At 36.6% G+C, this 24,927-nt stretch overlaps 3 protein-coding genes across 7 annotated transcripts; 2 read left to right on the top strand and 1 right to left on the bottom strand.

Moving 5' to 3' along the window:
- Positions 12,174-13,172, top strand: LOC18595270 (phosphatidylcholine:diacylglycerol cholinephosphotransferase 1). The gene is made up of 2 exons (XM_018122972.1): positions 12,174-12,362; positions 12,590-13,172. The coding sequence occupies exons 1-2, from the start codon at positions 12,210-12,212 to the stop codon at positions 12,905-12,907; spliced, it is 471 nt and encodes a 156-aa protein (XP_017978461.1). The 5' UTR covers positions 12,174-12,209; the 3' UTR covers positions 12,908-13,172.
- On the bottom strand, positions 13,861-17,810 carry LOC18595269. Of its 5 annotated transcripts, none has more exons than XM_018123430.1 (8): positions 17,550-17,806; positions 16,590-16,719; positions 16,228-16,312; positions 16,034-16,112; positions 15,258-15,371; positions 15,064-15,176; positions 14,549-14,659; positions 13,861-14,433 (listed from the first exon to the last, which is right to left on the bottom strand). In XM_018123430.1, the coding sequence occupies exons 1-8, from the start codon at positions 17,647-17,649 to the stop codon at positions 14,314-14,316; spliced, it is 852 nt and encodes a 283-aa protein (XP_017978919.1). In that variant the 5' UTR covers positions 17,650-17,806; the 3' UTR covers positions 13,861-14,313. The 5 variants fall into 5 exon arrangements, with proteins under 5 accessions (XP_017978919.1, XP_007023203.2, XP_017978920.1 ...); XM_007023141.2 differs by having other exon boundaries at positions 17,583-17,736; XM_018123431.1 differs by lacking the exon at positions 17,550-17,806 and adding an exon at positions 17,190-17,229.
- LOC18595268 (palmitoyl-monogalactosyldiacylglycerol delta-7 desaturase, chloroplastic) lies at positions 18,040-20,658 on the top strand. Its single transcript, XM_007023136.2, has 5 exons — positions 18,040-18,808; positions 18,900-19,040; positions 19,138-19,278; positions 19,999-20,105; positions 20,201-20,658. The coding sequence occupies exons 1-5, from the start codon at positions 18,236-18,238 to the stop codon at positions 20,397-20,399; spliced, it is 1,161 nt and encodes a 386-aa protein (XP_007023198.2). The 5' UTR covers positions 18,040-18,235; the 3' UTR covers positions 20,400-20,658.

Raw genomic sequence — 24,927 nt, 5'->3', positions numbered from 1 at the left:
CTATTTATAATTATTTTTAACTTTTAATATTCCTCAACTCAATATTGGGCTAGGCAATATATCCATGTAAATAATAAAGGAAAGGATTTTACCTTGTTTGGGCTTAGACAGTAACCCAAAATAATTGATTTGTTTGTAAGCACCCAAGCCCGTGTCCTTAGCCCACCGTGCTTCCCAAAACACTCCAATCTGGAGCTCTGGTAGCAGCCTCTCCCAGGTACTCAAGAACAGCGTCGTTTAGAGGCCCTCCCAAGCTGACTTCTTATTATTTTTTTTCTTCTTCCTCTTTCTCTTCTACCAGTTACCTTTTTCTCTCTGAACGCTTTTTCTCTGCTCTTTCACCAGCTCTCTTTCCTCACTCAAAGCCTCCCTCCTTTGCCTTTGTAACCGACCGACGGTAACCCTCTTTTTCCTTTCCTACTGGCAACGCACCCAAGCCCAATAACTTTCCCTATCCGACGCCGTTTCAAGCCTCTCTTTCTCTCCTAAACCGGCGGTAATAGCTCCTTAAACTCTTCCTTCCTTTAAGCTTCAACCAATAAACCAAAAAATAAAAATAAAAATCTATTCCTAGAAACCCAAACCAAAAAATCCCCCAAACTCACTCTGTTTCTCTCCTTTCTCCATGTGTATTTTTTTATATATATTTTATTTTGGTTTTCTTTTATTGTGGATTGTAATTGTGGTTGCTAGATTAGGGTGTTTTCTTTGATTTTTTTGATAGAAAATTGTGGCTTGGTTTTTGGTTGTTTGAATCTGGTTTTTTGAAAGATCGGTTTCTTTTGTTTGAAAGGCTGATAGAGAAGAAAAAACAAATGCATCTGATATATAGTAATAATTAATCTGATAAAACAGAAGCATCATAAGAAAGAGATGAAGGTTTTGCTTACGTCAATAGAAATCATGCTTTTCCAAGTGAGAATGTCGTGGTTCCTGTAAACAAATTGACATGCTTCGTTCTCCAATGGAGAATATGTAAAATAATTGTAAACCTCATCATCTACCTGAGTATTTTGTTGCAGGCCCCCTGCCACTTTCTGGAGTAGAATTTAAGAATTCCATAGTTGGCATAATTACTCCATCAGTGTTAAGGATATTATAATTTACAATATTGATTTCAATATATAGATATGTCAACGTTGGCAACTACATCAAATTAATATTATATATATATAAGCTATTAACTGGTCTGAATGTTGGAGCCTGGAGGGAAGGGAATGTTATCTGCTGTCTTAAAAAGTGATGCCATTCAATTCAAGTTGCTTGATTTAAAAGTTAAAACAGTTCCATGATATCAGAAGAATTTGCTTCCAAAATGATAATTATACAGTATTGACTCCTGTCATTACTTAGGAGGAGGAGTAGATACTAAATGAGAGAATCAACAAAAATCATAATGAAACAAGCTCATATTGATGGCCCAATAATGCAAAGTGAAGAAAATCACACCTATATTTTTGTGCTTTGATAATTTGACTCAAATCCTGGCTATTTCCTCCATGCCTTGATTTGGACCCACTTTGCACACCCTCTCTTTCACCCCCATGCCTTTACTCACTCTCTCTTACTCCATGTAGACCTCACACCCCATACCCAAGGTACCACTACATGTCTAGTTGCAATTTCATTTCACTCATTATTATTGAAATTAGGAAAATGGTTGTCTTTGTCTTCTAATAATTTAGAGGTGAGCATTTTTTAGTGACGGAGCAAGAATTTCGTGTTTGAAGGGACAGACAAGAGCTAAGTTGATCCTAAGTTCTTAGAACAATGTGGCTTAGGGAATAATTCTTCTACAATAGATTTTATTTAATCTTTAAGTCTATTAAAATTAATTGTTGACTAATTACTATAAAGCATTTCACTAAACAAAAAAATTATTGTAAGGATAAAATTCTAAAAAAATCAAAAGGTAAATTATGAAATTTTAAAACTTTTGTGAGACGGGAACCCTACTAACGGCCCATTCCCTTCGCTACTGCATGGTTTAGGTGGATTTTTTTAAAGTCATGATTATACATCACTTGTATAAGATCAGTTTTAAAAAATTTTAATCGTGGATTAGGTCATATTTTTGTAAGGTTAACTCTATGATTAAGCTTATGATTTGATACGATTAAGAATTCTTATAATTATTTAAAAAATAATAATATTACACTCAAATAGTATATCAAATTCATAAATACTATAAGAAAAATTCATACATATCCGCGCTATAGGTCACATTTATTTTTAAGTTACAATACTTTAAAAGTCTTACATTTTGTTTGGTGCTGTTGGTAGATTTTTTATTTATTCATTTATTGTTTGTATTGGATATAAATGTTTTAATATTATGTAACTCTTTAACTTAATATGGTTAAGATCTTTTAAAACAGCATCTTTCTTATTATGAGTTCAAGTCTTATAATTTCTAAATATTTATCTTATTTTTTATATAATTTTTTATATAATTTTTTAAATGATTGTTAGTTTAGAATTGATTCAAGACTCAATTTCAGAAGGACTAAACCGTAGGAACAAGTCTAGTCTTTTAATCTTGGGTAAATAGATAAAATGTCTAGGACAATGGACCACCTTAAAAGTGTCGGCCATACAAAATTTGAATCATGGATCACTCGTTAAGTCACAAGATCACCTTAAAATCGATCCAAACCCATTGGTCCACCACGATCCATGATAACCTTACAATGTTGCTCACCCTAGATTAATATAAGTTAACGTAACATTTATAGAAAAATGACATAATTAATGCAGTCTCCCTGATTTGGTTGAATAGTTGTATTTGCTCAAACAACTATATTTGTTCAAAGGGTTGATTAACTTTGAACAAAGAGACATAAATTTGTTTATAAATAAAATTTGTTGGTTTTTATGAAATTATATCAACAAAGAAACAACTTACAATCACTTTCTCCTTCAAATTCTTTTGAATTGCTTCTATATTGTTTTGCTATAGAAAAATTCTATAAAAAATTTAATAATCTTGTCATATATTAATAAATGTTCAGCGAATTAATTTTGTCCATACAAAATGTAGTCAATGACTGAACTTATTGTGTATTTAAAGTTTATCCTAAAAAACTCTTTTGCACACCAATAATGAATCCGAATAAAAATTTTAAGAAAATGAGATAAATACACCCCTTCAAACCATTTCCTAATATTTTCTGTATTCTAACAACTTTATCCTTTGCCTATAAGTACTTGTGAATTATTTTTATACCTTAGCTCCACCAAATAGGGTTGTGGGTAAGTCCACGCTCTATGTTTAGGAGTAGAATATTTTAGCTGTTTAAAATATTTGAACGTATTGGCTAGTGTTTTTTTTTAATATTTACCGTTGTATTGTATGAGTTTAGGGCCCAAGCTAAACTCTCACGCTTTAAATAGTTGTGAACCGTGAGGCGTGTGAGCTTCCCACTAGAAAGCAAAAGAACTCAAAACCTTAAACCCTGGAAAGAGTGAAACCCAACAAAAAGGAAACAAAGAAGAATTTGTTGGAAAGTGATCTTTAATCTAAAAAATCAACTACTGAAAGCTTATGGAAAGCACCTGAAGTAAATGAATTTTGAAAGGTGGTTTGAGCTACGTAAAACAATGTCGTAAAGGCATTTAAGTGTTTTAAGTTTGTGAAACGATGACCATTAGTGTCGTTTCACTAGTCTTTTAATTTTTCTTGTAAAACGTTCTTCATGAGTGTCGTTTTTGTTAGTCGAATGGTCATTTGGTTGTTATTTTCTTTGTTCTTTGTTTTTTGACTGTTAGAGCAATAGAAAGCTCTCCTTCCGTTTTCTGTGCTTCGATCCGATTTTGTTAGGTTTTTCAAGGCTACATCTAAGGAACAGCTCTTAGTAGTGAATATATTTGCTTGTAGCCGTTGTTTTTTATATATCTTCTTGATCAATGAAATTCTCATTTTACTTCTAAGCTGATACTCTATTCTTCTCTTTCTTTTTCATTTTCTTATTTAGCCTCTGTCAGTGAAAATCGAGTTCTTTTACATGGTATCAGAGTGTTTTTTCTCAAGGGACCTGTAACATTTTGCTTTTGATCGTATCATCTTCAATTTCTATATGGCAATAGTTGGAATTAGTGCAACTGCACCTCTTGTATTCATTGGTGTTAATTATCCTTTCTGGGCAGTGAAGATGAGATCATATCTTAAGGCATTCGACCCATGGGATGTGGTGGAGTCTAGTGAGATGCCTATTCAAAGGCATGCTAATCCGACTTTAGCTCAGATTAAGCAACACTCGGGGGAAGTTGCAAAGAGATACAAGGCTTTGATTAGCCTGCAGTCAACTGTGTCAGAGTCAATCTTTGTCAAGATTATGCATTTGGAGGATCCTAAGCAAGTATGAGATAACATCAGAGAAGAATATTAAGGCAATGACAAAACAAGGGTGATACAGATTATGAATTTATTGAAACAGTTTGAGGTGATGAAGATGAAGGAAAATGAGGGTATTCAAGAGTATATGGATAAGATGTTGAAGCTGGTGAATCAGCTCAGAATGTTGGGACAAGAAGTCACTGATCAAAGGATGGTCAACAAAATTTTGGTGAGTATGTCAGACAAGTTTGAATCAAAAGTGACATCACTTGAGGATTCAAAGGAATTGATCTCTACTATATTGGCTTTTGAGTAGAGAAAAGCCCTCAAGGATGAAGACTCTGTTGAGAATGCCTTAGTAGCTAAAACTAAGGGTTTGAAAGCTAAATCTGAAAGTTCTAAGAAGAATAGTGCTAAAGGCACTAAGTCTGGATCTGCAAAACAAGGGAAGAGTCATGATAAATTTCCTCCCTGTACTCACTGTAAAAAGACTAATCATACTCCAAAGTACTGTTGGTATAGACCTCATGTGAGGTGTCGATCTTGCCAGCAACTTGGACATGTGGAGAAAGTGTGTAAAGCGAAGAAACAAGAAGTTGAAGGCAAGGCTGCAGTGGTTGAAGAAAAAGATGAATTTGAGGAGGTATTGTTTATGGCTAAGGCAAATGATGAGATTGATGAGAAGAGCACCCGGTTGATTGACAGTGGCTGCTCAAACCACTTGACAAGTAATGTTAATCTTTTCACTGAGCTTGATAAAAGTTATAGGGCTTGTGTGAAAATAGGTAATGGTCTATACATGAAGATACTTGGAGTAGGCACCATAGGAGTAAAAACTGCATCTGGTATGAGGTTTGTTCATGATGTGCATTATGTGCCTGAAGCTGATCAGAATCTACTTAGTGTAGGTCAATTAGATGATAATGGTTATGCCTTATTGTTTAAAGATAGGCAATGCACAATATTCGATCCTGCTGGTGTTGAATTATTAACTGTGAGCATGAAGAATAAATGTTATCCTATGAAATTGTCTGAAAGTAAACAACTAGCTCTCTATGCTGAGAAAGATTTATCTGAATTGTGGCATAAACAAGTTGGTCATGTGAATTATAATTCACTGACAACAATGACTTCAAAAGACCTTGTAATAGGTCTACCTAACATTGTTAAACCAGAGAAGTTGTGTGATGTCTATTAGCTTGGGAAGCAGACCAGGAAACCTTTTCCTAAGGAAAGTAGTTGGAGAGTTACAAAGAAGTTGGAGCTAGTTCATACTGACTTGAGTGGTCTTATGAAGAATCCCTCACTGAGTGGAAGCAGGAATTATATCCTGTTTATTGATGATTTCTCTAATTACTGTTGGATTTACTTCTTGAAGAATAAATCAGAAGCTATAAGGAGTTTTTCTGAGTTCAAAGCACAAGTTGAGAACTTTGCTAGCCTAAGCATCAAGGTGTTAAGGACCGATAATGGAGCTGAATACACTTCAAATGAATTTGAGAAGCTTTTGTCAACTGCTGGGATTCACCATCAATTAACAGTTGCTTATAGTCCACAGCAGAATGGTAAGGCTGAAAAGAAAAACAGAACAGTTGCTGAAATGGCAAGGTGTTTATTATTACAGTGTAATCTCCCTATGAAATTTTGGGTTGAGGCAGTTAACACTACCAACTACATTCAAAATAGAAACATCATTAAAGAATTGGTGTTCAAAACTCCTTTTGAGATCCAGTATGAACAAAAACCCTCTGTCTTTCATTTTAAAGTCTTTAGCTGTATGTGCTATGCTTGAATTCCTTATGTGAAGAGATCAAAATTTGATGTTAAAGCTTTTATTGCTGTGCATATTGGCTATAGTGACAAATCCAAAGGATATAGACTATATGATTTAGATGCAAACAAAGTGGTTATAAGTAGGGATGTGGTCTTTAATAAAAGTCATTTCTGGAACTGGAAAAAAAAGATTGTAGAACCTGTTCCTGGTAGTCAAGATTTGGATAATCATCAACTTATGTTGGAAAGTGATGATTCTGATATTGAAGATGAAAGTAAAGCTGTAAGAGGGTCAAAGACATTGGAAGATATATACAGCAAATGTAATCTTGCTACTGTTGATCCTGTCACTTATTCTGAAGCAGTTGTGGATGAAAACTGGAGAAAGGCTATGGATGCTGAGATCTCCATGATAAAGAAAAATAATACCTGGTTACTTGTAGACAGACCTACATATCACAAGATAATAGGAGTCAAATGGATATTTAGAACTAAGCTAAATTCTGATGGCTCAATAAACAAATATAAAAGCCAAATTGGTGGTCAATGGTTATGCTTAGACTTATGGAGTTGATTATTTGGAAACTTTTGCACCGGTTGCCAGATATGACACAATTAGGATGCTTGCTGCATTAGCTACTAAAGAAAGGTGGAAGATATACCATTTGGATGTAAATGCTGCTTTTCTAAATGGTAATCTGTCTGAAGATGTCTTTGTGGAGCACCTTGAAGGGTATGTTGAACCAGGGGCAGAGGACAAGGTTTGTAAACTGGTTAAGGCATCGTATGGCTTAAAACAGGTACTCAGGGCCTAGTATGACAAGGAAGATGCTTATTTTTCCAGTCAAGGTCTACTAAAAAGCACAAATGAGTCGACTTTGTATGTGAAGATACTTGAAAATACTGCAATGTTAATTGTTGCAGTATATGTGGATGACTTACTAATCATTGGACCTGATGGTGATTCATTGATTGAGTTTAAAAGCCAGATGATGTAAGAGTTTGTAATGATAGACCTAGGGTTAATGACTTATTTCTTAGGCATGGAGATTCTACAAACTGGTGAAGAAGTGTGGTTACATCAGACTAAGTATGCCAAGGATCTGTTAAAGAAATTCAACATGTCTGCTTGTAAGGTTGTAGCAACTCTTCTAGCTTTTGGAAATAAGTTTTGTAAAGAAGATGGTTCTGCAGCTATTGATGATTCAATTTACAGAAGTCTAATAGGTTCATTGTTGTATTTGGCAGTAACTAGGCTAGATTTGATGTGTGCTACATGTTTATTGTCCAGATTCATGTAAGCTCCTACACAGTTACATTTTAAAGCTGCCAAAAAAATCCTCAAGTATATTAAAATAACTGCTGATTTTGGCCTGAGGTTTATGAAACAAGAGAGTGGGGATTTAGTTGGATATAGTGATAGTGACTGGGCAGGGTCACTTGATGATTCTAAGAGCACAACTGGGTTCTGTTTTTCTTTCAATAGTGCAATTTTCTCATAGAATTCAACGAAGCAAAGTATTGTTGCACAGTGTACTGCAAAAGCTGAGTACATAGCAACTACAGCAGCTGTAAATTAGTTGAAGTGGTTGAGGAAAATTCTTAATGATCTTGGTTTCAAACAAGATAAGAGCACCATGATTTTTGTTGATAATCTTTCTGCCATTGCAATAGCCAAAAATCTAATTCATCATGGGAGAACCAAGCATATCAAGGTAAAATATCATGCTCTTGGAGAGGCAGTGAATGAAAAAGAGGTTGAACTCAAGCATTGCACTACAGAGGTTCAGTAGCTGATATATTAACCAAAGGTTTATCCAGGGAGAGATTTGAAATGCTCAAAACTCTTCTTGGAGTGCACCAGATTTCAAATCATGGGGGACTGTTAGAAAGTGATTTTTAATATGAAAAATAAACTATTGAAGGCTGGTGGAAAACAACTGAAGTAATTGAATTTTGAAAGGTGGTTTGAGCTAAGGTAAACGATGTCATAGAGGCATTTATGTGTTTGAGGAGGATCGATGAGTGGTTCTGGAGCTGCCGGTGCATGGTCCAACTGCAAACACGGAAATGTTATTCAATAATCACATATGGAATTGGAGAACACAAAATCATTACAATTGTCCTTATCGGCTGTTCACTGCCTTGACCATGGTCGTCCCCTTCGTCCATCAACTCAGGGCCCGACAGCTCATCAATTAAAGCAGCGGCGGTGTGCATCCGCTTCGTGCCACTAGAAGCTCTTTTCTCCTTCAAGCTTCTCCTTTTCTGCCTCGCACCTAAGCCTAAATTCGACCGATCCTCCATGTGCCCTATTAGCACGTACTCGTGGCCCTCCGATAACGAGACATCAAGGTCCACAAAATACTCCCGGAAGGCCTCATCCGCGGTGGGTTACAACGTCTCCAATGCCCACAACTGCAAATAAACAAATAAAATCATTATTGAATAGAGAAAATTATTATACAAATATAACGTAAAAATTAGCAGCTGTTCACTCATATGGTCAGATGACTCTAACTTCTGAATTGCATTGTAGAAGTCTTTTGACTTCTGATTGCAATCTCATCTTCACATTCATGGGTAGACGTTTTTCTTTGGACCAGAGGGGGCAACTATTTTTAGGAGGACCGAAATTACCTCCATTACCCAAAACTGCATGTCAAATGTAATCATTATTAGACCGTAAATCATAAACGAGTGCACCCATAAATTTTTTTTTCAAAAGGAAACTGAAAAATGTTAAGTGATAGTACCTGTATCACCCATGCGAATCCGTAAATGTTGTAGCGTAACCGAGTTTCCTTTGTCACACTTGAGTCAGGTACTTCGAACCCTTTCAAAAGGTAGTCCAAGGTCAGCTTCCAACAATAGTGCCCCCATAGGAAGACATTCCAATCGTCGATGTCCTCCACCAATGATAGCAACCAAGGTGCTACCCGTCTACGGTAGTCTTGACCAAATAAAATGTTATTCGCGATCAAGACGAGTGCCATCTTGGTCGCGTCTCTTGGTCGTTGGAAGTTGCCCCCACGGAAAGTATCAAGCAAAGCCTGCAGCTTAATGTTTTCCTGCCCGTTCCAGTATCTATCATGAATTCTTGCCACAGCAACCTCGTACGGTCGTTTGAACACATCAGGCATTGGACCAAACTTCAACCCCGGTGATGAGGCAAAACTCCTGCTTTGATAGCCGCGCCTTGCTCTTGCCAATGGCAAACCATAGCTCGTGGTCCATTGACTGGCTCTCACTGATCCGATGAATCATGATGCTGTGCAGGAGACCGGCACAAAAGTACCCATGTGGATAGACGTCTAGGAGCATTTCGAAGCAGGTACGCTTAACTGCATCGTACTCCTCCTTCTGTTGGAGAGTCTTTGTGATGTAATGCAGTTGCGACCACTTACAGTGGGTGTTAATTGCAACGTTGAACGCCCACTTCTCCCTTGGCACAATTAGCAAACTGTCAAGATCCTCATACTATCTACGCTGGATCTACAAAACATGGCACACATGCATCAATGAGTTAAGCCGTCATGTGCAATAAGGAATAAAAGTTGTGACACGCCATGCATAGCAAGCAAAATATTGTGACACACCATGCATAACAAGTAAAATGTTGTGACACGTCATGAATAACAAGTAAAATGTTGTGACACATCATGCATAACAAGTTAAACGTTGTGACACGCCATGCATAACAAGTAAAATACTGTCACACGCCATGCATATAAAATAAAATGCTGTCACACGCCATGCATAACAAGTAAAATGTTGTTACACGCCATGCATATAAAGTAAAATGCTGTCACACGCCATGCATAACAAGTAAAATGTTGTGACACGCCATGCATATCAAGTAAAATGTTGTCACATGCCATGCATATCAAATCAAATCATATAAAGCTGACGCGTCAATAACTAACTATAATAACAATGGCATCACACGGTAAACACCCAAAACCCCTAAAATCACTACGACTTAACCCCAACAACCATCAAACCAGTAAGAAAATACAGTCTAAACATTTGCAAAACAAAACAAAAAACCCGAACATATCAAACAAACCTAGGAAAAACCAAAAAATTAACGAACACAAGAATGTTTTAATTTGAGACTCATTGACCTCTTCATTCATGGTTGACATTGTTGCTGGTGCTGTGGTGTCATTACGCTTTCAAATAGCCTTTTCGAACACTCTGGTACCGGCTGGAATGAGAAATGAATCACATAGACGTTATGAATTCTGAATAATAATTGTTTAAAATGAAAAATGGCCTTTTAATATTCTTATTGATTCTGAAAAAAGGGAATTAATTCAGTGAAAGTCTAAACGATTACCACGTTAACTGCCCTCTTTTTTTTCCTCTCTCTATTTCAAACCATGATGTGTCAGCTGCTCAAGCACTATCGTGTCACACACTCTAAACCATGACCATGGCGTGTCAACTTTTCAAGCAATGCCGTGTCACACACTTTAAACCATGACCATGGTGTGTCACCAACTCTTAACTCTAGAGTATCACAGCTTCCCTCCATGGCGTGTCACCAACTCTAAACTCTGGCATGTCACAGATTCCCTCCATGGCCTCTCACGAACTCTGAATGCCGGCATGTCACAGATTCCCTCCATAGCGTGTCACCAACTCTTAACTTTGACGTGTCACAGATTCCCTCCATAGCGTCTCACAAACTCTAAACGTTGGCGTGTCACAGATTCCCTCTATGTCGTGTCACCAACTCTTAACTCTGGCGTGTCACAGATTCCCTCCATGGCGTCTCACCAACTCTGAACGTTGGCGTGTCACAGATTCTCACCATGACGTGTCACCAACTCTTAACTCTGGCGTCTCACCAACTCTGAGCGGTGCCGTGTCACACATTCCCAACATGACGTTTCACAAACTCTAAACCCTGCCCTGCGACAACTGTCTCACATATGGCTTGCTATAGCAAGACCATTTCCTGCTTTGGATTCACATCTTTCTCCTTTCAATTCACTACCGTATCAAGGATTTCTGGTTTCACATCATTAGCTAAGCTTTCCATTCATGACGACTGGTTCCTCGTTCGATTTAATATCTCTCTTCTTCTATTATCTGAATGTCATGTCCCAAATATCTGAAAACCCATCTCATGCAACATTATTTTGTTTTGCACAACCTTCGCAAAAAAAAAAAGGTATTTTGCACAACCAATCTTTGCAAATTTATTTTTTTTCCTATTTTCCACCTATTTGATAATGCACGCTAACGAAGATGGCTCATTAAGAGCATTTTTGTCCCAAAATCTATTCTTTTTGCTAAAAACAGTTAAAATTATCATGAGGGTTATTTACAAAAGCACGTTATTTTTAAAAGATAAAAAAAAATCCCCTTTTTTTAATGTCAAAACATTTATACTACTCCATTTCCAACTTCCAAGTTTACCGTTTCCTTTCACTATTTTATTTTTAATCAGAAACAACCTCATTACCCACTTTAAGATATGGCTAAAGAGATGTTTTAGCATGTCAAATGAAGGTGCCTGAGAGCTTTGGAGCTCTTAGAACATGAGTATTGTTTCCTCAAGAATAAATTGCATGAACTTTTTCAAGTATATTTTCATTGATTTCTTTTTGCTTTTTTTTTCATCACAATGTATTTATTAGTAAAAACAAAGAGGCAAAAAAAATTGATTCCACACATGGAGATCTTATAGATCTACCTTTATGAGTCCCTTATGCATTCTTCAAATGCAATTAATTAAAAATGTATCAGATTAAGAATTATTATATTGAAATATAATATTTAAAAAAATCTTTAAATTATTTTAAAAATTTAAATAAGTCATTTTTTTATTACAATTAGTTAAATTTTTATATTTTTATTTTAAATTAAATAATTTGTTATTACTACCAATTTATTAATTATTATTAATTAAATTATTATTTATATTTTATATTTCGTGTGGCATTGACATAAGGTATAGGTAAAAATTGAAAAGTGTCATAAGAGCTTTTTTAACATGTCAATATATAATATAACTTTGAATGGTTTCTAACTTTTCTCTAAGAAAGTTTGATTACAGCAAAAAGCATGATCTGATCTTTGGATACATATGTTTTGGGGTGAGGTGTTTGTAGGGGTGCAGACAGTTTATATACTATGGACATGGCTAATCGAGTGTCGGCCAAGGGCTACAATATCTGCTTTGTTCATGTTTACTTGTCGTGGGATTCTTGGTTACTCCACGCAGCTCCCATTACCCCAGGTTCTTAACATTTGAAAACTTATCCTTCCCTGATTTGAATTGTTTGATTTCATTTCCATAAAATTGGTATGATCATGTTTGATTGATTTCTGAAGATAATGAACAACACTGTCAATGGTATCTTTGTCTTTGTCTATAGTTGTCAGGAACAGGGTAGTCGTAATCCCTTTTTCTTAACTCTGGTTGGTTATTGGGTTTGATCAGCTGATTCAATCATGGAATGACAGGAATTTGTAGGTTCAGGAGTGGATTTTCCAGTAGGGAATGTATCGTTCTTCCTATTCTTCTCGGGCCATGTTGCTGGATCTGTGATTGCGTCGTTCGAAATGAGGCGAATGCGTAGATGGGAATTGGCATGGTTATTTGATACATTGAATGTGCTTCAAGCTGTGAGGTTGCTAGGTACCAGGGGTTGTCACACCATTGATTTGGCTGTTGGTGTTGGTGCTGGAATCCTATTCGATTCCCTTGCTGGCAAGTACGAAGACAGCAAGAGAAAATGTCCACTTGTTTCTGGTACCATGAAAGAGGGCTTGTTAAGATAAGAAGAATTGCTCAAATGGCAACGTCAAATTTGAAGAAGACAATGTAAATTGCTGCTCAAAGGGGAAAAAGCAAAAGGGGAATGGTAGTTTAGAAAACAAGTTAAAATGGGGTGTCAATGTTCTAATCCTTGTGTTTTTTTTTTCGATGTGGCCTCTGTTTTCTTGGGGTGCTTACATTGCTTGCTTGCAGTCATTTCACATTTGTCAATATTCTTTTTGGCATAGGATAAGCATGTTAAAGTTAGAGCCTAGGATGTGTTTTGTACTACTTTCTTTGTCCTGTTCTAGAAGTTGAATTCATAAAAGAACTTTCGTCCTACGACCATTCTGTCAATGGTTTTTTGACAGGTCAAATCGTGTCATATTACAAGAATCACAGGACCAGTTTTCATGGCATGCAAAGCCTTTGCGCTTTCACTTGTCTTTGAAGTTTGGCAGGGCCTTGACCCAGAAACCTGGGTAGAACTGGACCAGTTTGATATTGATGCATAGCTAATAGTTTAGTTGTACATCTTTTTCATTATGCGTTGCCAGAAAGATTTATTATCTATGTCCTCTAGCTGCTGAACAGGGGCGTTTGATGGTCCTAATTAAAACCAAGCTGATGAGCTTTCAGCACATTTAACATTGCTTTCCATCTTTAATCATTGTCATGGATATCCTATTCCTCTGTCTGTCCTTTTTCATTAGGTAGACTTGACAGAGATATGATATTTTCAGTTGGAGAGATAATTACCATTGACCAAACTTAATTTTTTTACAATTATCCTGGATGCCAATCTGTTAGCATAAATTTCTCTGGATGGCAAGAATTATGCAACTAGTCAAATGAGGCCTTGCCTTCATGTTAAGGCAAAGGGTATGGATGCTGCCGTTTTAGTAAGGGTTTATTGTCAAGCAAATTTTAGTAAGATTCTGCAGGGTTTCTAATCTACATTCTGATATTATCAAACTGTCAATAAAATATTGTTATCTAATTGTAATCCCAACTCCAAACCCTACTTAAGCATAAAAAAGAAAGCTCTAAAGATCCTTGCCACCAAGCAAGTCAAACTCAGTGGAATCATGCGGTGAACTTATTTTAAGGATATATGCCTTATGCTACATTCTATACAAGAATTGTCTCATTTCAATCGTCACAACTGTTACGATATACTGCAACTAATGTCAGGGTGGAGATGATAGCCAATTTGTAATATAATTATCCTGTACCTCATTCATATGAATATTTGCAGCTTTATATTCGAATTTCTTGAGAAGTCACAGGCAGGGCAAATGCCCTATAGGACTAGCGGTTAAGAGCAGGGAGTCATTCGGCAAATAGTCTGCCATGGTAACTCTAGACCTCCGCCAAATGATTGTATTAAATGATATGAGATGAGTGAATGAGATGCGGCTGGCTGACACTAGTCCTCAGAATCAGAGTCAATTAGGCATGACCCGTCATCTACATTAGCGAGAGGGTTGTATAAGTAGGAGTTAGGATCCATGCATCCAGGAACTAGATCAAGGCTGCAACGATCACCCTGCAAGAGTGTTCCATTGTAGAGTTCATACATAAAGTTGATGCTAGCAATTAGATGCAGAATAACGAAATGAAGATGTAGAATAAAGAAGAACACAGATAAGAAGTTTATTTACTCCTTCTTTGGATAAGTTCCCGATCATAACACATCTATCAACAACAATATTTGTGTCTGGAAAGATTGCCCTGTCACATGCACCTTCTTGACTCAACTCCTCTGCCAGCCCCTGCCACAGTGATACAAGATTTCACATGTCTCAGGTTACATTATTCTCTCACTTGTCTAGTCTGAACCAATTCAATCATTCCAAATAGAAATTAACTCAAGTGTAAAATGAAACAGAGAAATTCACAATATTGCATGGTTTGGCAATGAGTTCTCTAGTTTAGGTCAAAATAAAAAATGAATTCTTCAAATTTACTTTCCAGATCCACCTTCCCTACCCCCTGCCAGCAACATAGAAGAAACATTTTTTTCGTAATGCATGGCTTGCCAAATTTTGCTTCACTTCCAAATAGTTACAGGTATGACAATCACGAATGCGAAATGTAATATGTGTTCATAGCACAGGACAATTATCTTCAACCTAGAGGCAGAAGAATCATAGAGCCCAAGTATGCATAAATTTACCTGGTTAAAGAATTCAATTGCTCTGTTTTGCCAAGACTTCGGAACTTGAAACTGTAGTCTGTAAGGACCATCCCAATTGGCTCCATTTGTGAATGAGAAGATCAAGTTCACAGCTGCCAAAGTAAAAGTAGATTTTAGGAGTTGAGGAGAGAGTTGAACTGTCCAAGAGAAAAAAATTTGTGAATGTTACAAACCATGCTTAGGAACGCATATCTGGATGGTGTATATTGGACTATCAGCCTTGCCTCGAGATTTCCTCAGCATTGCTCTCGGTTCACCACCACACATGATAGGCTGATTGAAACCTCCTGCAGAGTTACAGTTGAGTAAGTTGTTAGCCAAGGACTTCAATTATCTACTTGCATACAAAACCTATAGTCGACCCAACAATGAATCAAATACTAGAACCCCTAGATAAACCACTGAAGAAAGAACTACAGGCACCACTCACTTAACCAATGGTAGCTGAGCTATGGAAAACAAATTGTGGAAATTATCAAAGATCCATTTGAGTCATGCCATGAACCAAGGTCATTCAACTGTGAGGTATTTGAAATGATTACAAGTTATTCTATCCCCCCTACTTTCATTTTCTTTTCTTTTTGCCGTTTTTGATGGCAATCTCCTGATAATGCAGAAGAAAATCAAAATGTTCCTATTTTCTGTAATAATGTCAAGAACCAAATTTCTGAGTGTTGCTATAGAACCAAATGAAGAAAAACTGCTTAATTTATTAAATAACCTTGGTAATACTGGTAACAACAAGCCTATTAAATACTTCATTTTATGAATAAATTTGTTTTATACTTTTAGGACATAACAGAAGCCATAGTGTTACAGTCTATAATATAACTAGAGTCCTTTCACAGGTAGTACTTCTTATTTGTACAGACTTTTATATATTGAAATCTACAGAAACCAATTTGGTTAATTATATTATTAAAGCTAAGAGTGCATGAGCACAAATTACCATTGAAAGCAATGCCATATTCTTCATTTGGAACAAGTTTAGTTGCAGCTGGATTGTAGAAAAGCTTCACCTTCTTTCCCTGTCAAAAAAGACAATCTCTATAGAAAAGAGTTGCAACAGCCAACAGCCTGCCCTTGCTTTCAAGCAACATAAAGCAAAAATAATAATAATAAAACCAGCAATGCTGCACTCACAGAAGTTGGAGGAAGACCATTCATGGTTTTCCAATATACCGGAGCCCTCCCCAGTTCGAACATAGCCCACGAAGGGAGTGCATACCTGTTGGGCAGGAATCTTCAGATTATTCTGTTTGAATGATTAAAAAATTTCAAACAACACCACATTGCAGTTTAGAACTTGAGATACATATAACTTCAGCATGCTGCACGTAGAAACATGTAGAGGGTGAATTCCTCCAATTTTCCACTCCCAAAGAAGATATTATTCCTTAAAATGCAAAAACCCAACTCAACAATTCTTTTCAAAGAAAACTCCAAAGCCAGAACACTTTAAGCTTAATGAAACAGCAAAAATAGAAGGAAACTAAAGTCCATACTCTTTAATTTGTTCCATAGGATTTTTTGTAACAGTAGCAGCTGCAGTCACTTTTACACTTATCTTGACTAATCTTTTCGTCTTTGCAAAATCCCTTGGCAATGATGCACCCATAAAGCTACTAGCTGCATCTGAAAAAATTGCAAAACTGTTTGGCATCAGAAATTTGAGGCATAAGGTCTAGCTATTTTACTTGGCATTTTGAGTCACAACAACATTAGTTTGTTCTGGCACATAGAATTTATTGCAGATATAAACAGAATGAAGCAACTGCCAACTCCAAAGCCCTAGGTTACCAACTCATTTTAGAAGCTCTAGTTCATTTGATGGAGACTACGAAGTAAATGACTTGCTCAATGATATTTGGATTTTCTGACTCAAATGATATAATTTCAGCTTAGAAGTGTACAAAATTATGCAGCGCAATACAGGATTGAAATTTAAGGGAAAGTTGCGCCCTAAATAATCAAATCTAAAACAGGTCATAGCCCAAGGATTCCTATTTGCCATTCTACACTTCCTCAAAACCAGAGACCTAGCAAACCAACTGTACCGGTTAATAAAATTGCAAGCTTTTAAGAAAGTAGAAATGCCAACTTACGCATAAAAACCAGAGCATGAATCATGACACAGACAAGCATGAAATAACTCTTAACTTGAAGGCAAAATGATTGGATAATTCCATTGTTTTCAATATATCTCGCAAGATAATCTAGTTACCATGATTTGTAATTTAATAACATTTAAAGAAAGATCCTCTTGACTGCTTACTAAGGGTACAGTTGCTTCCAGTTAAGCAAGAGTACCTAAGCCGAACACACCATTGGTGATTAAGATTTGTACCCAATTTCAGCTCAAGGGAGCTGAACTCAAATCCCCAACCAAAAACGTGAAAAACGATGTAAGCAATCAAAGATCCCTAACTGGGTGTTAAAAAAGCAGGTCTAAAGAGACTCCCTACTCGGCTTTGAAATAGATGGCTTGGCACTTGTACCTCTCACCGACCGCGTGGCCGAAAAGGGTTGAGTCGGAGACGTAAAGATTGACGCGGTTGCTGCCATTTCTCTCACCGGTTTTTCTGCTGCTTTAACTTCCTAGCGAGAGAGTAGCCTTATCTGTCAACCAGGCAAGAAAGGATAGAATCAGACAAAAGGGCACTAGAGAAAGAACTCCTATAAAAAGGAAAGAGAAAAGAAAATATCTATCCATCCAAGTAGATAATTTAGAAAATTAATGGGCTAAAACAAAATCCTAGCAAAAGAATATCTGAGTCTCATTTCACCTCACATCTTCCCATCTAAACAAGATCACCTTATCAGCTTTTATCTCCTTTGTCCTTTTCGTTAGCTCACTTTCTCTTTCCATAATCCACGCTTTTTCCCGCTTTATATACTTCGTGCTTTGACAATAACTCAAAATCTTCAAATTTTATCGTTTTAAGTACAAACCAACCTTCTCACCAAATCTAGTCTTCTTACGTTAATAGAGGTCTTCTACCACTCTGGTTCAAGAGTTGTTACGGCATTCTAAGTAATCGGTTCAATAAATAAACCATCTTTCAAAAAGAAAAGGACAAACCAACCACAACTTTTATAAAACCCAACAAAAACCCAATTTTTTCTTGAGAACCCCACCAATTGAGACCCAATGGCTTTAATCACATCGTTATTGTCAAAGCCAAAATCCTTAGCTGTATCACCTCCTCAAAGAGCGACAACAATAAAAACCAGATCTTGCTCTTGCAAAGTCTTAAACTTTGGCCATCAAAACCCAAAATTCAATCAAATAAACGGAGAGCAGAGTCCTCTGCAGGCGAGTTTTATCACTCGTTTGAATAGGAGTTACAGCAATAGGAAAGTGTTGGCATTGGCTAATGGGGTGTCAGTTGGAGCAAACGAGCCCGACCCAGAAGGGAAAACCTCGGGTAGAATTTTGTTATCTAATGTGGTGGTGCAAAGGAAGAAGGAAGTGTTTTGGGGAAGAAAATGGAACACTTTGGATATGGCCACTGCTGGTGTTGTTGTAGGCATGCATTTGCTCAGCCTTTTTGCACCTTTTCATTTCAATTGGCCCGCTTTTTGGCTTGCTGTGGGACTCTATGGGGTGACAGGACTTCTGGGGATTACATTGTCTTTTCATAGGAATCTTTCTCATAGAAGCTTCAAGGTTCCAAAATGGCTTGAGTACTTCTTTGCTTATTGTGGAGTTCAGGCACTTCAGGTTGGTAGCTTTAAATATTTTTGAGGAATATTGTCATGGACATGGCAGTATCATTTGATTGTTATATGATTGTTGGTTTTGGTGTTTGCAGGGGAATCCAATTGACTGGGTAAGCACACATAGGTACCACCACCAATTTTGTGATTCAGACAGAGACCCCCATAGCCCCATTGAAGGGTTTTGGTTCAGCCACATGAGCTGGCTCTTTGATACCGACACCGTTGTTGAAAGGGTAACTCTATCTCTCTCTTTCTCAAACATGCAAGCACTCACATATGCACAGAACGAATTGATATTCTTAATGTTTTGTATCAATGGAACATTTGCAGTGTGGAGAACCAACCAATGTTGGGGATCTACGGCAGCAGCCCTTCTACAAGTTTCTTCAGGGTACCTACATTCTTCATCCAATTGCACTTGGAGTTTTGCTATATGCTCTAGGAGGGTTTCCCTTCCTTGTTTGGGGAATGGTAAGCGAGTTTTTCAATTTTCCCATGTTTTGAGGATTAGTCTATTTTGCCTTGAATATTCCTTTTTAGAGCATAGAGATATCTTAAGCTAAAAGTTTTCATGGAGCTCCGCTAACATAGTCTCTTGCATGAGTTGCAGCCATCCTTTTTCGTTATTAGAAAAAGAAAAAAGGACGGAAAAAATCCTTAAAGAGTCCCAAACCCTTTGTTTGATTGGTGGGCCTTCCACTTGCAATTTACTTCATACCACCAAGCTAGTGGCCCTACTTTCAAATGATTTTTGTCATTAAGTTGACAGGAAAGAACATAGCCATAGGAAGTTGTACTCTGGCTCAAAGTGAAGGGAAAAATGAGAAAGCATGTTAGATTCTAGCTTGTGGACTAAATCACAAGTTGGAAGTCTTATCTAATTGAATCTTTAAGCTGGGCCATGCTTATCTATGCTAATATGATAACAGTTTGGACAGTTTGTTAGAAAAAGGTAATCCTGTAACAAACGTGGGGCTGGGGTTATCATTTCTGATTCCTCAAGTAGATAAATTTTGCTTTTGGGGAGCCCATTTGTGTTACATTCGATTTGCTAGAATGAAGATCAAACAACTTTGGACTGGAGTAGTTTCTGTATAATTTTAATCTTCAAAAGTGAAACTTTTACTTAGCGAAGACAAATAAGCATACTAACCATAAGGAGGCCTAGGCATTAACGTGCGAGCATTGCAGGGTGTGAGGATTGTATGGGTTTACCACATCACTTGGCTGGTAAATTCAGCTTGCCATGTGTGGGGGAAGCAAGCATGGAATTCTGGTGATTTGTCCAGGAACAATTGGTACAATTGACTTCCCTTGTACTAATATACATCTAGTTCTTGTCAAGTCTATTTCTTAAGAAGTTACTAATAAAAATATCTGCAAACTTTTTCAGGTGGGTGGCATTGCTTGCATTTGGAGAGGGTTGGCATAATAACCACCATGCTTTCGAATACTCAGCCAGACATGGTCTGGAATGGTGGCAACTGGACATGACTTGGTGTGTAATCAAATTTCTTCAAGTTATCGGACAGGCAACTGAGGTTAAGCTACCTACTGAAGTTCAGAAGAAAAGGATGGCTTTCAGCAGCTGAGGTGTCCGCATTGGAGATTAGTCTTTAATCTTTAGGCCTTCAAAGGTGTTTGCTTAACCATGGTGAGATACTTATTTAGGTGAATGGACTACTTTTGTTGGTTCTGGTACTGCCGCACCATCAGGACTCTAGCTGTGAACTACATTTCTTTAGTTATATGGCCCGACTTCTGATGTAATTACATATAATCTATACAGAAATCAATCGTCTTGACCTGAGCTAAAGGTCCATATAATCAACAGATTATTTTTACCTCTTTTCCAAGCTCTTAAGCTTTGATACTGCAACATTTCGCTATGGTATGTCAACTTCAATTTAAGTTGAGCCAGGGTTGAAGCATGTGGTAAAACTTGAGCCCAGCAAGCCCAGGCCCCAGTAATGGTTTGCTCTGGGGCGTCCACTGTGTAGAAAATTGAGCAGACTAGGTTCGGCTTGGCTTGCTTGCTTGGTACCTTATATTGACCTAAACTAAACCTCTAATCCAAGCCAAGCTAGCCCAACTTTTTGGTCATAAGCCCATACTTTCACCTTTAGAGATTGGTAACTTGAGCCGAACCAAGGCCGATGGCTCAAAAACAACCATTGCTCCCATCTTCCAGGGCAAAACCTCCAAACTTGTTGCATCTTTGTATACTAGACCAAGGAAATAATGTACAAGACATTAATTTGTAATTCCATGTACGTGGACAAATCCTATGACTATGCACCAGTCTAAGAGTAGAAGTAGACAAAGGAGAGCAGTATCTCGAGCAATGAGTCCCCTCAATTATTATATAACGACCTTCCTCAAAATGACCTCATGGCTTTTCGAAGGAATTCAAAAAGTGAACCAATGGAACAATAAGAGCCATGATTTCAACTTTAAGGGAGTCTAAATAAGGAGGACACCCTCCCCAACATTTGGAATTCCCAAGCAAATGAAGACAAAAGGAATAAGAGGAAGCCTTTTTACAATGGGGTAATGGCTATAGTAAATAAGCATGGGAGCAGAAAGCATGATTATGAAGTCTATGTTAAATATTACTTTCCCTTAAGACATTGGGGTAATCGCCTCCCTTTAAACAAATGGTTTTTGGGTTCATTATTCAATGATCTTCGTATATCAATCCAAAGCATGCTTTCTCTCTTGCCTTTCCTCTCCATGCTAAGGATGTACTGATACACTAATAGAGAAGAAAAAACAAATGTATCTGATATATACTAATAATTGATCTGACAAAACAGAAGCACCATACGAAGAGATGAAGGTTTTGCTTACGTCAACAGAAAGCATGCTTTTCCAAGTGAGAATGTCGTGGTTCCTGTAAACAAATTGACATGCTTCGTTCTCCAACGGAGAATATGTAAAATAATTGTAAACCCCATCATCTACCTGAGTATTTTGTTGCAGGCCCCCTGTTCCTTTCTGCAGTAATAATTTAAGAATTCCATAGCTAGCATAAATTAGTCCATCAGTGTTGAGGATATTATAATTTACAATATTGATTTCAATATATAGATATGTCAATGTTAGCAACTACATCAAATTAATTAATTATAGGTTATATATATATATATATATAAGCTATTAACTGGTCTGAATGTTGGAGCCTGGAGGGAAGGGAATGTTATCTGCTGTCTTAAAAAGTGATGCCATTCAATTCAAGTTGCTTGATTTAAAAGTTAAAACAGTTCCATGATATCAGAAGAATTTGCTTCCAAAATGATAACTGCAGAGTATTGACTCCTGTCATTGCTTAGTAGGAGGAGTAGATATTAAAGGAGAGAATCAACAAAAATCATAATGAAACAAGCTCATATTGATGGCCCATAATGCAAAGTGAAGAAAATTACACCTATATTTTTGTGCTTACATAATTTGACTCAAATCCTGGCTATTTCCAGGTTCCAAACATTTATTGCCATACTCTATGAAAAGTCTCATCATGATCATAATATACCTACTCCTAACTCCCATGTTCCCCATATACTACCATACTTTGTCAGTATCATTTCATCATACATCAAAACCAACAAAAAGACAAATCAAGCACTGCCGATCTTGCCACGTGTCTTTACTTGTCACCCTCACCCTCAACCTGTCACAGTTAGCCTTGTTTACCGGGCGCTTCTTTTTCTATTTCCTTCCCTCCCCATACTTCAATGCAGGCTCCAGCTGACCGTAAGCCTGTGAAAACCTCAACAATTTCCTCGAGAAAAGAGAGAGAGAAAGAAAGAAAGTCAGAGAAAAAAGTGAAGTAGAAAAGAAAAAGCGGTCACCAGGGTGTGTGTGTGTGTGTGTGTTTGTTTTGGCAGCATGTGTGAAAGTGAATGAGTAAATTATTCCATAGGTGAAAAGTTAGCGTTCATTTTCTTTTGGTTCCGTTTTGTGTTTTAAAGAGTTGGAGAGGTGACTGACAGGTTACCGGCTGCAGGCAGCTGTCGGGTGGGAGTGAGGGATCAAACGCCGCACTAGCCTGGCAAAACAGACAGCACGCGAGGTGACTGGGTACGGGGACAGCAGGTCGATCACCATCGTCTATTTACCCTTGCAGGGTCTCACAGCACAGCCTGTGAACTGTTGAATATTAGTCACTGGACATTTGTGTGCTGGTCCGGTTGATACCCCACATTCACCTCGATTTGGACCCACTTTGCACGCCCTCTCCCTCACCCCTGATGTCTTTACTCACTCTCTCTTCCTCCATGTAAACCTCACACCCCATACCCAAGTTACCATTACATGTCTAGTTGCAATTTCATTTCACTCATTATTATTGAAATTAGGAAAATGTTAATCATTGTCTTCTAATAATTTAGAGGTGAGCATTATTTAGCCGCGGAGTAAGGATTTCGCGTTTGAGGGGACGGACAAGAGCTGAGTTGATCCTAAGGTCTTAGAACAGTGTGGCTTAGAAAATAATTCTTTTGCAATAGATTTTATTTAATTTTTAAGTCCATTAAAATTAATTATTGACTAATTACTATAAAACATTTCACTAAACAAAATTTTATTGTAAGGATAAAATTCTAAAATCTTAAAAAAATTAAAAATATATTATGAAATTTTAAAACTTTTGAAAAACAGGAGCCCTACTAACCCCCCATTTCCTCCGCTACTACATGGTTTAGGTGGATTTTTTTAAAGTCATGATTATGCATCACTTGTATATGATTGGTTTTAAAAAATTTTAATTATGGATTAGGTCATAGTTTTGTAAGATTAATTCTACGATTAAGCTTATGATTTGATATGATTAAAAATTCTTATGATTATTTAAAAAATAATAATATTACACTTAAATAGTATATCAAATTCATAAATACTATAAGAAAAATTCATACATATCCGCGCTATAGGTCACATTTATTTTTAAGTTACACTACTTTAAAAGTCTTACATTTTGTTTGGTGCTGTTGGTAGATTTTTTATTTATTTATTTATTGTTTGTATTGGATATAAATGTTTTAATATTATGTAACTCTTTAACTTAATATGGTTTAGATCTTTTAAAAACAACATCTTTCTTATTATGAGTTCAAGTCTTATAATTTCTAAATATTTATCTTATTTTTATATAATTTTTTAAATGATTGTTAGTTTAGAATCGATTCAAGACTCAATTTCAAAAGGACTACACCATAGAACAAGTCTAGTCTTTTAATCTAGTGTAAATGGGTAAAATGTCTAGGACAATGGACCACCTTAAAAGTGTTGGTCGTACAAAATTTGAATCATGGATCACTCGTTAAGTCACAAGATCACCTCAAAATCAATCCAAACCCATTGGTCCACCATGATCCATGATAACCTTACAATGTTGCTCACCCCAGATTAATATAAGTTAAAGTAATATTTATAGAAAAAATTACATAATTAATGCAGTCTCCCTGATTTGGTCGAATAATTATATTTGCTCGAACAACTATATTTGTTCAAAAGGTTGATTAGCTTTGACCAAAGAGACATATATTTGTTTATAAATAAAACTTGTTGGCTTTTATGAAATTATATCAACAAAGAAACAACTTACAATCACTTTCTCTACCTTCAAATTCTTTTGAATTGCTTCTATATTGTTTTGCTATAGAAAAATTCTACTAAAAATTTGATAATCTTGTCATTTATCAATAAATGTTCAGTAAATTAATTTTGTTCATACAAAATGCAGTCAATCACTAAACTTATTGTGTATTTGAAGTTTATCCTATGAAACTCTTTTGCACACCAATAATGAATATAGAAAAATATTTTTAAGAAAATGACATAAATACACCCCTTCAAACCATTTCCCAATATTTTCTGTATTCTAACAACTTTATCCTTTGCCTATAAGTACTTGTGAATTATTTTTATACCTTAGCTCCACCAAATAGGGTTGTGGGTGAGTCCACGCTCTATGTTTAGGAGTAGAATATTTTAGCTGTTTAAAATATTTGAATGCTTTGTTAAGTGTTTTTTTAATATTTACCGTTGTATTGTATGAGTTCGGGGTCCAAAGCCAAACTCTCACGCTTTAAAGAGCTGTGAACCGTGAGGCTTTTGAGT

The sequence above is a fragment of the Theobroma cacao genome, chromosome 6, assembly GCF_000208745.1.
Source record: "Theobroma cacao cultivar B97-61/B2 chromosome 6, Criollo_cocoa_genome_V2, whole genome shotgun sequence".
Classification (NCBI taxonomy): domain Eukaryota; kingdom Viridiplantae; phylum Streptophyta; class Magnoliopsida; order Malvales; family Malvaceae; genus Theobroma; species Theobroma cacao.
This window is presented reverse-complemented; position numbering and strand designations above follow the sequence as displayed.

Excerpts from the sequence above, each read along its gene's own strand:
- LOC18595270 (XM_018122972.1), top strand. The coding sequence starts at position 12,210 with ATGTTTTGGGGTGAGGTGTTTGTAGGGGTGCAGACAGTTTATATACTA. Across the intron at positions 12,363-12,589 it reads CGCAGCTCCCATTACCCCAG|GAATTTGTAGGTTCAGGAGT; the intron begins GTTCTTAACATT and ends ATGGAATGACAG.
- LOC18595269 (XM_018123430.1), bottom strand. The coding sequence starts at position 17,649 with ATGGCAGCAACCGCGTCAATCTTTACGTCTCCGACTCAACCCTTTTCG. Across the intron at positions 16,313-16,589 it reads CCTATGGAACAAATTAAAGA|GTATGCACTCCCTTCGTGGG; the intron begins GTATGGACTTTA and ends CCTGCCCAACAG. Across the intron at positions 15,372-16,033 it reads ATATGGCATTGCTTTCAATG|GAGGTTTCAATCAGCCTATC; the intron begins GTAATTTGTGCT and ends GTAACTCTGCAG.
- LOC18595268 (XM_007023136.2), top strand. The coding sequence starts at position 18,236 with ATGGCTTTAATCACATCGTTATTGTCAAAGCCAAAATCCTTAGCTGTA. Across the intron at positions 18,809-18,899 it reads GTGGAGTTCAGGCACTTCAG|GGGAATCCAATTGACTGGGT; the intron begins GTTGGTAGCTTT and ends TGGTGTTTGCAG. Across the intron at positions 19,041-19,137 it reads CCGACACCGTTGTTGAAAGG|TGTGGAGAACCAACCAATGT; the intron begins GTAACTCTATCT and ends GAACATTTGCAG.